The 13,779-nt window shown below is 47.0% G+C and overlaps 1 protein-coding gene across 6 annotated transcripts in view; it reads left to right on the forward strand.

The window, feature by feature from the left end:
• Positions 1-13,779, forward strand: part of NFRKB (nuclear factor related to kappaB binding protein) — a 34,768-nt gene that overhangs the window by 874 nt on the left and 20,115 nt on the right. For 3 of the 6 annotated variants that reach the window (XM_068555475.1, XM_068555481.1, XM_068555480.1), the window contains exons 2-10: positions 267-420; positions 1,588-1,743; positions 3,752-3,953; positions 9,665-9,792; positions 10,427-10,601; positions 11,104-11,205; positions 11,958-12,031; positions 12,853-12,937; positions 13,306-13,486. In XM_068555475.1, the coding sequence (XP_068411576.1) occupies positions 1,609-1,743; positions 3,752-3,953; positions 9,665-9,792; positions 10,427-10,601; positions 11,104-11,205; positions 11,958-12,031; positions 12,853-12,937; positions 13,306-13,486 (1,082 nt within the window). In that variant the 5' untranslated portion in view covers positions 267-420; positions 1,588-1,608. Of the gene's footprint in view, positions 1-258; positions 421-1,587; positions 1,744-3,751; positions 3,954-9,664; positions 9,793-10,426; positions 10,602-11,103; positions 11,206-11,957; positions 12,032-12,852; positions 12,938-13,305; positions 13,487-13,779 lie in introns of all 6 variants that reach the window. The other 3 variants (XM_068555477.1, XM_068555478.1, XM_068555479.1) reach the window with 3 other exon arrangements.

Below are 13,779 nucleotides of genomic sequence, written 5' to 3' on the forward strand. Positions count from 1 at the left end.
TGTTAAATGCAAATGCCATGTGCTTTCTTACCTGCAGTCAGTTATTTAGGCAGCCGGGGTGTTCAGGATGCGGTAGTTCATCATGTGCTGAAGGGCGATGGGACACAGTTGCTTGGCGACCACGCAGCTGCTTTGAACACTAATCTTTCCACTGTACCTTTACGTAGATATGACATCTCTTCCAGATAACTTGAAATAATTAGTGCAAACGTGCTTATTTTAGCAGTAGTATTACAAGTCTACTCTTTATCATTTGAGAGTTTCAGGATGAGAAGTCATTACATGACTACGTGAAGTTACATAAATGCATCCACCTGGAGGTTATTCATTGCAGGATTCCAGGATTGGAAATAACAGTAGAGAGGACCGGGTCCAGCTCTCCTTCGTCTTATATAGATAAGGAAATTGACAGCCTGTGAGGTAAGATTTGCCCGAAGTCACTGAGATGAGGCTAGGAGTTTGGTGTTTTAACTGTTAAATCTGTTGTGTGTTTTTTTTTTTTTTTTCTCCTTTCTATTTGGTAGAAATCAGAGAGAGAGAATTGTTTTAGCAAATGTTTGTGGAGTGGTTGAGTTCAGCCTCCCTGTGGGCCTGTTAACTGTGGCTTCAGCTGTGCACCTGATTCCAGCCATCTGCCTTATGAGATGCTCTCTGAAAAAGTTTTCCTGTGTACTTTTCTAAAGGTAGCCAGCAGTGTTCAGTTATTACAGGAGGAGAAAAATAGCATTTCGTCTACATGGTTATAAGTATCAGCTGGACCAACTAAAGTGGGTTGGCCGCTGACTTTGCTGGCTGTCCTGGTCAGGTGCTTGGATCCTCCAGAGTTTACGCGGACTGATAAAGTCATATTAAGATGCTTGCTTTTCCTGATTTAAACTGAGAGTTTATCCAGGAGGTATTGTATGTAGTGTTAAGAACATGGGTTTGCAGTCATGCAGGCTTGAGTTTCAGTCCTACTTCTGGGGTTGGGCAAGTTGTTTATCTGTTTTGATCCTAGGTTTTAGTATCTGTAGAATAGATGTAATAACCCTATCTTGCACACTTATAAGAATTAAATCAGGTGTATGAAAGGCCTGGCACTTAACAGGCCCTCATTAAATAACTTAGTGTTACTGTCTGAATTGTACTACTCTGTGGATTTTCAGTGAAATTTCTTTTGTGAAGGAACAACAAAGAATTACTTGCTAAAAAAAAAAAAATTAAATAAATTACATTAGAGTGAGAGATTATTGGCCTGGGAAGTCTAAATTATGGGCTGTGATCTAGTTATTTAATCTTTGAGTCTCGTTGTACTCCTGTGTAAAATGAAGGTGTAAGAAATTCTATAAATTGGGGAGCCATTGTAGAAGTATTCTGAGGAATGAGAGACGTACTAGCTAAGATCTGAAAGTCAGATGAGGATGCAGTGGTGGAAGGGAGGGAGAAGAGCTGTCTAGCTGTCGTTAGGGTGTATGGATAAGGTAGAAGAATAGATTTGAGATTGAATGTTTCCTGGGCCAGAATATTTTGTGAAAGAGCGTTAGTCTCAACAGATCCCTGGGACTTCTGCCTTTCTGTCTCGGGGTCTGACTGCATTTATTTGTCTAGGTTACCTGTGGAACATAAGCAATGGATTCCTTGGACCATATGCTGACGGATCCCTTGGAGCTGGGCCCGTGTGGAGATGGCCACGGCACGCGGATCATGGAGGACTGCCTCCTGGGGGGCACTAGGGTTAGTCTGCCCGAGGACCTTCTGGAGGATGTGAGTAGTGACAGCGGCACCATCTTTTCCTTTCTAGCACTTCCTCTCAGCCTTTTCCACACTCTGCAAGTTTTCAGTCTTTTGTGCTCCCTTCTTTCTGATTTTCTACATTGCAACCAGAGTGATCTTTTTTTTTTAAAGTTTAAGTCTGTTTAGTAGTCTGATTAAGGAAGAAAGTATAAGCTACATTCTGCATGTTTAATAACATGTAACTCGATAATGACATACGCCATATTTTGACAAGATAATTTTCAGCGGTTAGCAAAAGTTTTATATTTAAGGGCAGAATTGTGTATATCTTTACATTAGAATGTTTACCCATGTTGTGAATCATGAAACAAAACACAAACATATTATCTCTGTCCATAAGGTGACCAACTTGCTAGTCAGTTAATAGTACCTTCCCTGGGATAGCATTAATAGTGTGCTTTTGACCACTTTTCACAGGCAGTCGTCATGATTATTATGGTGGCATTTATTTAGTGCTTATTATGTGCAAGGCACTAGGTTTGCTGAAACGTGTTTATCATCTTGTTTATTTTGCCATAGTTCAAACATATGGACAGGCGTAGAGTATCATATGGCGAACATCTGTGCATCATTCAGTTTTGGGAGATAATTTCATTTAGCCATATTTGGTTCAGATTTTTCTTTCATAGTATGTCAAAAATTGTAGATAAAATTAAAGCCACCGTTTTGCCCTTATTCCCTCTCCTGCCCGAGGTAACAGGTACTGAACTTGGTGTATGTCTTTCCCATTCATGTTTTCTTTGCATGCTCTTTCAAGTAAACCTCTTCATGTCCTTCATTCAGTCAGCACACACGTGTTTTATTGAAGTACTTACTTTATGCCAGACACTGAGATGCCAGGAATAAAGTGGTATGCAGAAATAGGTTTGCAGGGGGAGATCTCGGACAGGGAGCCAGAGGAGCTTTGGTGCCTGCTTGCTGAGACGCCTGGCAGGTGGTTGGTTTCTGGGTTCTCTCCTGCTTAAACCCTTCAGTGGCTCCCCATTGTCCTTAGGATAAAGTCACAAGCACTTAACGTGCTTATAGGTCCCTTGCTCCTCTCTCTGCTGTCTGCTGCTTCCCTTTCCCTCCCTGTTGTTGAGCTAGCCAGACGTTGCCTGAACTCTTTTTTTGTTTTTTATTTCATTTATTTATTTTTTAAAATATTTATTTATTTATTTGGCTGCATCGGGTCTTAGTGGTGGCACGCAGGACCTTCGTTTCAGCATGCAGGCTTTTCTGTTGCATTGCACGGGCTCTAGAACGGGCAGGCTTAGTAGTTGCAGCACGTGGGCTTAGTTGTCTTGTAGCACGTGGGATCTTAGTTCCCCGACCAGGGATTGAACTTGAGCCCCGGCACTGAAGTCCTAACCACTGGACCATCAGGGAATTCCCAACAGATCTCTCAAGTTTTTTGTTTTTTTTTGTTTTTTTTTTAAGTTTATTTATTTGTTTATTTTATTTTTGGCTGCGTTGGGTGTTTGTTGCTGCGCGCGGGCTTTCTCTAGCTGTGGCGAGCGGGGGCTGCTCTTCGTTACGGTGGGTGGGCTTCTCATTGCGGTGGCTTCTCTTGTTGCGGAGCATGGACTCTAGGCACGCGGGCTTCAGCAGTTGCGGCACGTGGGCTCAGTAGTTGTGGCATGCGGGCTTAGCTGCTCCGCAGCATGTGGGATCTTCCCGGACCAGGGCTCGAACCCGTGTCCCCTGCATTGGCAGGTGGATTCCTAAGCACTGCGCCACCAGGGGAGCCCTGATCTCTCAAGTTTTGAGAATTGAGTAAAGATCAGTGGAATTTTAGTTTGTTTAAAAAACGTAAAAACTTGGATGACGGTGATTTTTGCACACTTTGTGATTGTACTTAATGCCACTAAACCATAAACTCAAAAATGGACAAAATGGTAGATTTTATGTTATGCATGTTACCCACTTATGCACAAAAAACTTAAAAACTTCATTTTTTTCTTGCTCACTTTCCTCCTGCTTTTCCTGATTCTCCCAGCCCGAGATCTTCTTTGACGTAGTCAGCTTCTCAACGTGGCGGGAAGTACTGAGCGACTCGCAGCGTGAGCACCTCCAGCAGTTTCTGCCGCGCTTTCCGGAGGACGGTATCGACCAGCAGGATGAGCTCGTCCTCGCCCTGTTCAGTGGGGAGAACTTCCGCTTTGGAAACCCTCTGCACATCGCCCAGAAGCTTTTCCGAGGTGTGTAGCTCAGCGTTCTTGTTCTGAGAGGAGTGGAGGGTGGGAACACACCCACTTCTGTGCGTACTCCTTTCTTCGTTTTATTCTCTTTTTATGTGTAGACACTGACTCCAAGTGCTTTCATGCAACACTTTGCTGCCTAGGCCGTTCTTTTTTTTTTTTTTTTTTTTTTTTAATAAAAATTTTTAACTTACATAGGAAACACATAAATCATAATTGTATTGCTCATTGATGTGTTATATGAACTCAGCTGTGTAACCACCACCCAGATCAAGAAGTAAAACATTATTAGCGTCTTAGAGGCACCCTTTATGACTAGTCTTCAAAAATTATTAAAAACAGTTTACCATTTGGTTTATCCCATGGATGTGTGTGTGTGTGATGCACAGACACATTTTTTTCTGCAGAAAACCTGACACTTTACCACCAAGCACTTCAGCGTGTATGTATCTCTTAGCAAAGACATCCTTCCACATAGTCACAGTCTTAAATTCACACCCAAGAAACTTTACATTGAACAAGTAATAGCCTAGAATATCCCATATTCAGATTTTCTCAGTTGTTCCCAATGTCCTTTACAGTTGGCTTTTAAATCCAGGATCCACTCAAGATTCATGTGTTGTGTTTGGATCTTCTGTCTCTCAGCTCCCTGAATCTAGGGCCCTCTGCCTTTTTTCCCTTGTCTTTGAAAATACACTTGTGAAGAGCCCAGGACACTTGAATTGTAAAATGTCTTGCTTTCTGGGGAGTTGTCGTCTTGCTTCCTTATAATTCGTTTTGGGTTAAACATTTTGCCCAGAAAGGAGATGGGAAATGTCATTTCTTTCTCATCCCTCCACTCAGGGGATATGTGATGTCAGTCTTGCATTGTTGGTAGGGAGGCTTTCGATCACTTGGCTTTGTGGTATCTGCCAGAGCTACTAACTGTAAGGGCACCTTTTTTCCCCTATAATTAAGAAGCAATCTGTAGGGTGATATTTAGGGACCATGTGATAATCTTATTTTCCAAAAGCATTTGTTTTACCCAGCGGTTTTAGCATCCACTGACCCTTGCCTGAACCGGTCATTACATTGGGGATTCCAGAATGGTTTGGGGCCACTCTTCAGTCACAGTTTGCTCTCTGTCCAGTGGAGAGGAGCAGAGGATGCTTCTTCCCTTCCCGCTTTCTGGGGTGACTTTGCGTTGGCTGGAGGCCCTGGAAAGACAGCACATCTTGAATTTGTGAAACTGGACAGCTTGACAGCTGTAAAAAGACTGGAGGGAATAAACTTATCATTTCAAACCGCATTATCTTCAGGTTTAAAATGAGCATTCCCTCCTTTGGTGGATCATTAAGGAGGATTTCCCTTCTGGTTGGCCAGTGTTTTAAGTCGCTGAAGCCAGGGTCTCAGGTGGGATAAGCTGGTAGGCCTGGTTGGTAGCAGAGGCCGTATCAGGGACTGTCTGTAACGTTGGCACGTTTCCTTCCAAAACAGTGTGATGGTCAGGTAAGGATGCAAACAAGGAACGCAAGGCAGGAGTTCTGCGATGTCCGGTGTCATGTTTCAGTTCCCTTGGTGTTGCGGACAGTTGCGTTACCATGGTTATTGTGGTTATGCGTCTTGACTGAGCTGGCATTGCTTTCGGTGTGCTTTTACTTTTGCTTATCTTTTCTGGTTCTGTTTTAAAAACTCACCTTTTCCATAAGTTCCAAGTGCTTGTCGAGCTCCCTTGCTTTCTGTTTCCTACAGGAAAGGGTCGTCGTCATGAGCTCCAGCTTCCCACTTCCAGCCTCCCCCCAGCACACTGTAGTCGTTTCCCTCCTGACCTACTTTTACTTGTCTCGGAGGAAGGATTTTTTCGTCTGTTTAAGGTTAACCTCTGCTCTTGATCCTCTCATGTTTTACGTCCTCCGGGACCTCGTTTCTCAGTGAACCGTTCTACCACGTGTATTTACTCCACTCCTTCTTTTTCAGCCTGTAGATGTGGTCGAGGGTCTCACACTAAAAAAGTCCTTAACCATCTGTCCCCTTCGTTGTCCTCTGTCATTTTCCCTTTTCTCGGAACTTCTTGAAAGGCACCCATAGCCGCCGTCCCCTGGTGGCTGTTCCCTATGCCTGCCAACACCTTAGACTTTCTAAATTTTAAATTTCAAACCTACAGAAAAGTTGCAAGAATTTATAATTGACACCCACATACTCCTTACCAAGTTCACTAACTATGAATATTTTGCCACATTTTTTTCTTGTCATTATTGTACCTATTACCACTATTTTTATTTTTGCTGAACCACTTGAGAGTATTGCAGACCTGAGACTCCTAATTTTTCAGCGCTCATCTTTGAAGAGCAAGAACATTCTCTTAGGTAACCAGAAATGATCGGATTCAGAAATTAGAAAATACTGTATTTAATTTAAATTCTGTACTTAAGTTCTGTATTTCAGTATAAAACTTAACACCGACGTGTTGTTATCTAACGTGTGGTCCAAATTCCTATTTTGCTAGTTGTTCCAGTGCTTGCTTTTTCCTCTGCTCCATTTCTTTTCAGTGAATGTGTAATTTGCAAACCAGCATATGGCTCTTCTGTTCTCTCCTTAACCCGTCTGTAGCGTTTGATGCCTTGACCTCCGTTGTGAGACTCCCCCGCTTTGCAGCTGTGGCCCTCCCCGCCCCGGCTTCCTCCCGTGCCTCAGACGCCCTCCCCACACCCCTCTCTCTGCTGAGCCCTCATCCGCTCGCTCGTCCTGCCTCTGCTCCTGCCGTTAGGTCCCCTCTCCCTCCCCGCCTGCCTGCTCTCACCCACCAGCTCTTCTCTGGGGGCTCTCGCCGGGGCTGCTCCAGCCACCATCTCCACACAGCCACCAGCGTGAGCATCTCAGAACTTTGCTTTTCAGAGTGTTTACCAATTGCCTTCACTTGGAATAAAATTCACAGCCTACCAGGCTCTGTTGCCCCCGGTTTACCAACTTCCCCTGGTGCTGCATTCTCTTTTGCCGCTGCTCTCTGGCCCAGTGCCGCCAATAGAAATGTTACGTGAGCCACACGTTCAATTAAAAAATTTCCAGTACCCACATTAAGAATAGTAAAAGCAGTTTAATTTTAATAATATATTTTCTTTAAGTTGATGTACTCGAAATGTTATTCATTTATTTTTAAAAATAAATTTATGTATTTAATTTATTTATTTTTGGCTGCATTGGGTCTTCATTGCTGCACACGGGCTTTCTCTGGTTGTGGTGAGCAGGGGCTACTCTTCGTTGCGGTGCACGGGCTTCTCATTGTGATGGCTTCTCTTGTTGCGGAGCATGGGCTCTAGGCACGTGGGCTCAGTAGTTGTGGCTCATGGGCTCTAGTGCGCAGGCTCAGTAGTTGTGGTGCACGGGCTTAGTTGCTCCATGGCATGTGGGATCTTCCTGGACCAGGGCTTGAACCCATGTCCCCTGCACTGGCAGGCGGATTCTTAACCACTGCGCCACCAGGAAGTCCCTCGAAATGTTATTTTAATAGAGCATTTGACTATCTTGGTGGGGGAAACTAAAGACTGAAGGAAGGTGACTTTGGAGAAGTACAGAGGCAAAGAAGTAGAACTTTCATCCAATTTGAATTCTTGCCTCTTTTCTTGAAGGTCACATTCCCTATCTCCCTGCAACAGGCAGCATAACGCGGTGGCTAGGAGCGGCTCTGGAGCTGGACTGCCCGGGTTCAGACCTAATTTCCCCTTTTATTAGCTGTGTAACCTTGCGCAAGTTATTTAATTTCTCCATGCTTCAGGCTCTTCAGTAAAATGAGGATGCAGTAGTACTTCTTTGTGGGGTGGTTGTGAAGACGAAGTGAGTTCATATATGCAAGGCCCTCCTTATGTGGTGACAGTTCCGTGTCAGGTCCTGTTCTAAGTGTTTGCTGTTTCTCGTTACCTTGGTTGGAATTTAAAAAATAAAAAAAGAAACACCGTGTACTTCAGTGCCTCATTTTAGCCTTCTGAGGTTAGCGTCTCCATGTTTCCCCTTAGTTCACTTCATAGCAACCTACTCAAATCTAATATTCCAAAACGGACCTCTCTCATCGCGGCTCCCGCAATGGTACGAGTTGCTCGTGTCCGGTGATCTAGGTACCATGTTCCCCTTCCTGCCCAGCATCCAAACTAACAGGAGGTCTAATCTTTCTCCCTCGAAATATATCTGAAGTCTCTCTACTGCCATTCACATAACCACTACTCACTGATCAGCTAATATGTGCCAGACATTCTTCAAGGTTCTGGAGATACAGTCATGACCTTACATTCTAATAGGGGAAAACAAGATAATAGACAAGCAGGTGTTTGTTGGTGTCACGCAGGAAGGGTAATGGGTCTGGAAGTGACGGGAGGGAGCTGGTTCAGAGCTGGTGGTTGGGCAGGGCTTCTCTGTGGAGGTGCGTTCGGACAGAGACTCAGTGAAGGTACGACGAGCAAGCCGTGAAGTACTGGGTGTTAGTAGGAAGCCTTGCAGGCAGAGGGGACTTTAAGGACAAAGCCTTTGCGAAAAGGCAGAGGGGACTTTAAGGACAACAGCTTTGCGAAAAGTACGGTACTTCAGGAAAACAGTGTGGGCCGCGGTGGAGTGAGCAAAAGAGAGGCTGTTGGAGGATGAGGCCGAGGTACACGGGACCCACGAGGAAGGACCCTGCAGGCCTCCTGGCGCCTTGGCTCTACCCTGGGTATGGGGGCAGAGGTCCGACCAGGCCACTGTCGTCCCTCTCCTAGATCACTGCAGTGGTTTTCTTCTTTCTCTTTTGCTCTCGGCCGTGTTAATTCTCCTGCTTTAAACCCTTCAGCTGATTTCCACTACACTCAGGATAAAGTCCAGACTGTGCAGTGGTTTCTGTGTGGTGTGACGTCTGCCCAGTTTCACAGGTCATCTTGGCCCCTCCTCGGCTAAGCCCCTCTGCTTTCCTCACACCAACATTTCTTCAGGGGTTGGAGTGGGCACATTGTTCCTTCCTTCAGGGCCTGCCTTAGCACATGCTGTTCCTTCTGCCTTTTCCCTATTTTTATTTTAAAAATTCCTACTTACTTAATTTTCCTCCCAATTTTTCGTTTTGAAAATTTTTTTTTAATTTATGGCTGTGTTGGGTCTTCGTTTCTGTGCGAGGGCTTTCTCTGGTTGTGGCAAGCGGGGGGCCACTCTTCATCGCGGTGCGCGGGCTTTTCACCGTCGCGGCCTCTCTTGTTGCGGAGCACAGGCTCCAGATGCGCAGGCTCAATAATTGTGGCTCACGGGCCCAGTTGCTCCGTGGCATGTGGGATCTTCCCAGACCAGGGCTCGAACCCGTGTCCCCTGCATTGGCAGGCAGATTCTCAACCACTGCGCCACCAGGGAAGCCCTGAAATTTTTTAAACATACAGAAAAGTTGAAAACTAATAACGTATGATGCACATCCGTAAAACTTACCTATGTTTATCAGTTGTTAACGTCTTCCCACAGTTGCTCTGATCGGGCCTCATTTTATGTCGCCTGCCTTAGGGGCTCCTTTCCTGGTGTCACTCTTCTCGCTCTCTTCGGTTGTTTTAGGTTGGTTTCCTGGCAGCACGTCAGAGAGTCGAGTACTGGCTTACGTGCTTTCTGTCTCTCCCCCTGGACCGTAGGCTCCCCTTTCCCCACGCTATCCTCCCATCGGTGCAGAGCTGGCCGCCTCCCCCGCCCTCGCTGATGGGTGGCTGACAGATACGCGTGGCTGTGCCTCTTCTTTGCAGACGGACACTTCAACCCCGAGGTGGTCAAGTACAGGCAGCTGTGCTTCCGGTCGCAGTACAAACGCTACCTCAGCTCCCAGCAGCAGTACTTCCACCGGCTGCTGAAGCAGATCCTGGCCTCGCGGAGTGTAAGTGCCCCTGGGAGCTGCGTGGGACTCACTCCTGGTGACCCAAAGGGGCGGATCAGGGGCAAGAACAAAAGATACCACTGAGGAAGGAAGCTGCCCATCAAGCCCCGACACGACCAAGGGCATCCTTTCTTCTTATGATACGTTTTAAGGTGTATCCTGATTTCAGATACGTTAGAACAGGAACAGAAGAAGGATACATCTTAAAATTGATGAAATGTTGTAGCTTCTGTATCTACCCAGAAAAAGAGGTAGCTTTCAGATCCATGGTGGGTCGTGCAGGAGAACCAGCTTGCCCTCAAGTTCACGTGTGGATGCCTGATGGGTGCCAGGCTCAGCGGCTCTGGGTCTGGACCAGCCGTGGCATGCCTTGGGGCAGAGTAGTTCTGGCTCTTAGTGGTTCCTTAAGCGTCGGTATGGAGATACTTCGGTGTCTGGTGTAAGTATTCATTCTCGATGGAGCAGCAGAGCGCTCAGACTGGGGATTTTCCGTCATAATCAGCACAGGCCCCTTTGATTTGGAGGGAGGGAACTGAGCTTGCTAACAAAGAAGAGAAGAACGTGTAGACTCGGGGAGTGTGTCAGGACAAGCTGTGGCTGAGGCCGTGCCCCCATCCCATCCGATCTCTCCCAGGACCTGCTGGAGATGGCCCGGCGGAGCGGTCCCGCCCTCCCCTCCCGGCAGAAGCGCCCCTCGCCGTCCCGCACCCCCGAGGAGCGGGAGCGGCGCACCCAGCAGCGCTACTTGAAGGTCCTGCGGGAGGTGAAGGAGGAGTGTGGGGACTCGGCCCTGTCGTCGGACGAGGAGGGTATGTGTCCTCCGTGCCCTGCACCGTCTGTATCTCATCGGTCCACACCTGCAGCTGCTTGTCTGGTTGGAGGCCGTGGTAGCCATTTCCCCGCGAGGAGGCCGTCCCTGTGGTTTGTCTGGGCGCGTGGTGACGCTCAGAGCCGTTGGGTGGCTGTGGCTGCACACCTCGCCGCCCTTGGCGCTCAGGCGCACGCGGGGCCCTCCCAGCAGGTGCGCTGGTCCAGTCGGCTGCTCGAGAGAACCACTCTCCCCCGCAGGAGAGTAATAGTGACTGTGACCTCTGCAGTGTGACCCGCCACCGTTGAAGTCTGTCCTCCCGGAAGAGCCTTTGCACTGACTCAAGTGCCGCAGTCCGTCTGGGGAAGGGTCAGGAAGGAATGGTGGAGCCTGGCCTCCCTCTTGTTGGCTTAGCCTTCTTGAGCCCAAGGAGCCACTTACCCAGTCTCCCCTGCTGGAGTCCACAGGCAGGTTGGATTTACAAGAAAACTTTTCTTTTGCAGATCTCAGCTCGTGGCTCCCGAGCTCTCCAGCGCGCTCTCCTAGCCCTGCGGTGCCCCTCAGGGTGGTGCCCACGCTTTCCACCACGGACATGAAGACTGCAGGTGAGTGGGGCTCTGGGCGTGGGTCTGAGGACTGCCTCGGGGTGGGAGACTGGGTTCTGCCTGCCAGGAAAGCAGAGCGGTGTTCCTTAGAATGAGGAGACTCGGGGAAGGTTTTGTGTAGCTCCACTTTTCCGCAGGTAGGTAGGCCAGCTGGCCTTCTGTCCTTTGTTTTGAAAATTTCTCTTAGGAGCTGATCAGCTGGCATTTTGGCCTCAGGAAAGCCGAATCTTAAAATAACAATATCGGGACTTCCCTGGCGGTCCAGTGGTTAAGACAACACGCTTCCACTGCAGGAGGCTCGGGTTCGGTCCCTGGTTGGGGAACTAAGATGCTGCCTGGCGCAGCCAAAAAACAAACAAAAACAACAACCGAAAAAACCCCCCAAAATAATACTAAGGGATAATTCAATAATAGAACAAAAGGGGTAACCAGAGCCACAGCAGTTTCTTGGCATGTCTGTGAAATTAGAGACTATTTTTAGTTGGGATAGGAGTCAAAGAAGAATGTTAAGAAACTTCTAGGTGTTCTAGGAGCAGCTGAGTACCGAGGTCGTTGTTATTGACGAGTGTACAGAAAAGCTGCAGAGTAGAGCCTGTGACTGTTTCAAGATTGTTGGTGCTTGTAGTACACAGGTCAGAAGGGAAACGCAGAAAGTATCTCACTTTCCAGTGTTATAAGTGACCAGAAAGATGTGAATTTGAGCGTTGTGGAAGTGAATGACCGTCTATGTGGTTTGGTTCCTTTTCTCTCAGATAAAACAGAACTGGGGGACAGTGACCTGAAGATAATGCTAAAGAAGCACCATGAGAAGCGGAAACACCAACCAGTAAGATTGGAGGGGGTGGTCAGTAGGTTTTCAGTCTAATTCCCCGGATCAGCTATCCTGGGATGATACAGGCAGTCACTACGTTATTAGTCCCTTTTCCTTCTCCTTGTTAGGGGACAGGAGCAGCATGGGAGGCCCAGTAACACTAAAGATGTGCGGAGAAGACAGATGCTTTGACTTTATAAGGCACGCTTACTGCCGTGTCTGATCCGGTCTTTAGGACGACACTGCTGTGTGAATCCTTTCGTCCGTTTAGCAGGGCTTGGAGAGCCCAGGGAGCTTGTCTGACGCCCGACGGCCAGTAAGTGGCAGAGCCAAGCGTCAGAGCCTGTGCTTTTCCCACGTTTTACGTTTCTGTTCCTCCGCTCCACCAAATCGAGGTAACGCTGAGCCAGAGATCATGGTGGAGGAAGGAAAGGCAGTTCATCAAGGCAGAGTGGTGAGATGGGAAGAGTCTCATGTTGGGCTTAGAACTGAGTTCTGTCTCTGTCTTTTCCACTTACTGTGATGTTGGGCAAATCCCTTAACTTCTCTGAACCCCGTTTTCAGTCTTTGTAAAATACCACTTAACAAGACTGAAGAGCATATAAGATAAGGAACGCAAAAGAGCTTTATAAACTAAGTGCCACACGTGAAGGGTTGGAACTCGGTTCTCCCCTGCCCCATTATGAAGAGCAATAGTTTTTATCTCTGTACGTTTTAAATTCGACACAAGTACCTCAAGTACACATAACCTCTAGTTTTATCTGTAAATTGGGAAAATCAACAGTTTTAGCTCCCCTTTTGGACCTCCACAACAAATCTCTGAATATCACGTCTAGGATCACCCAGACCTTTTGACGGGGGACCTGACTCTCAATGACATCATGACTCGAGTAAATGCCGGCAGGAAGGGCTCTCTAGCAGGTAAGTGACGTCCTCTGTAGGTGGCCATCGGCTGTGGTGTCAGATTACACAGGCCTCTCTACGTATTGCAAAAGAAAAGGAAACCACAGCATTCTTCTTGCTGATAGCCTTTATATCGATACTGCTTCTTATGGATTTGTAGGTGGAGAGTGAATATAAAGTCAGTACAACAGATCATTGACTCTTTAAAGCACTCATTGAGTTTGGTTTAAAAAAAAAAAACAAAATGAAACTATATGTCTTATTACTGAGACTTTTCTTTGTTTTTTCTGGTGGACCTTGGGAAAATAATATACTCCTGATAAGACTCCTCCTTTCCTGATGTAGAAAATGCAGTTCTATGACTTGAGTTGCTTTTTTTCCCCCAGCACTATATGACTTGGCTGTCCTTAAAAAAAAGGTTAAGGAAAAAGAGGAAAGGAAGAAGAAGAAAATAAAAATGATCAAATCAGAGGCAGAGGATCTGGCGGAACCCCTAAGCGGTACTGAAGGGCTCCCACCCCTCTCACAGGCACCGTCTCCACTGGCCATACCCGCTATCAAGGAGGAGTAAGTGAACAGCGGGGGTCGTGGCTCAGGGCTGTCCCCAGAGCTGGTGCTTCTTGAGAGCCCTAGGTCCCAGGGGTCCTGCTGGGGAATGTGTATGGTGTGGGCTTTCACTGAGCTTTTTTATGACAGCTAGGAGGCTTGGAGGACCTAAAGCAACCTAGGCATGTGTTCTTGGTCTTTTTGGTGTTTTTTTTTTTTTTAATTTATTTATTTTTGGGTGCATTGGGTCTTTGTTGTTGCACACGGGCTTTCTCTGGTTGCGGCGAGCAGGGGCTACTCTTCATTGCGGTGCA

Source organism: Eschrichtius robustus, chromosome 11 (genome assembly GCF_028021215.1).
Source record: "Eschrichtius robustus isolate mEscRob2 chromosome 11, mEscRob2.pri, whole genome shotgun sequence".
Lineage (NCBI taxonomy): Eukaryota > Metazoa > Chordata > Mammalia > Artiodactyla > Eschrichtiidae > Eschrichtius > Eschrichtius robustus.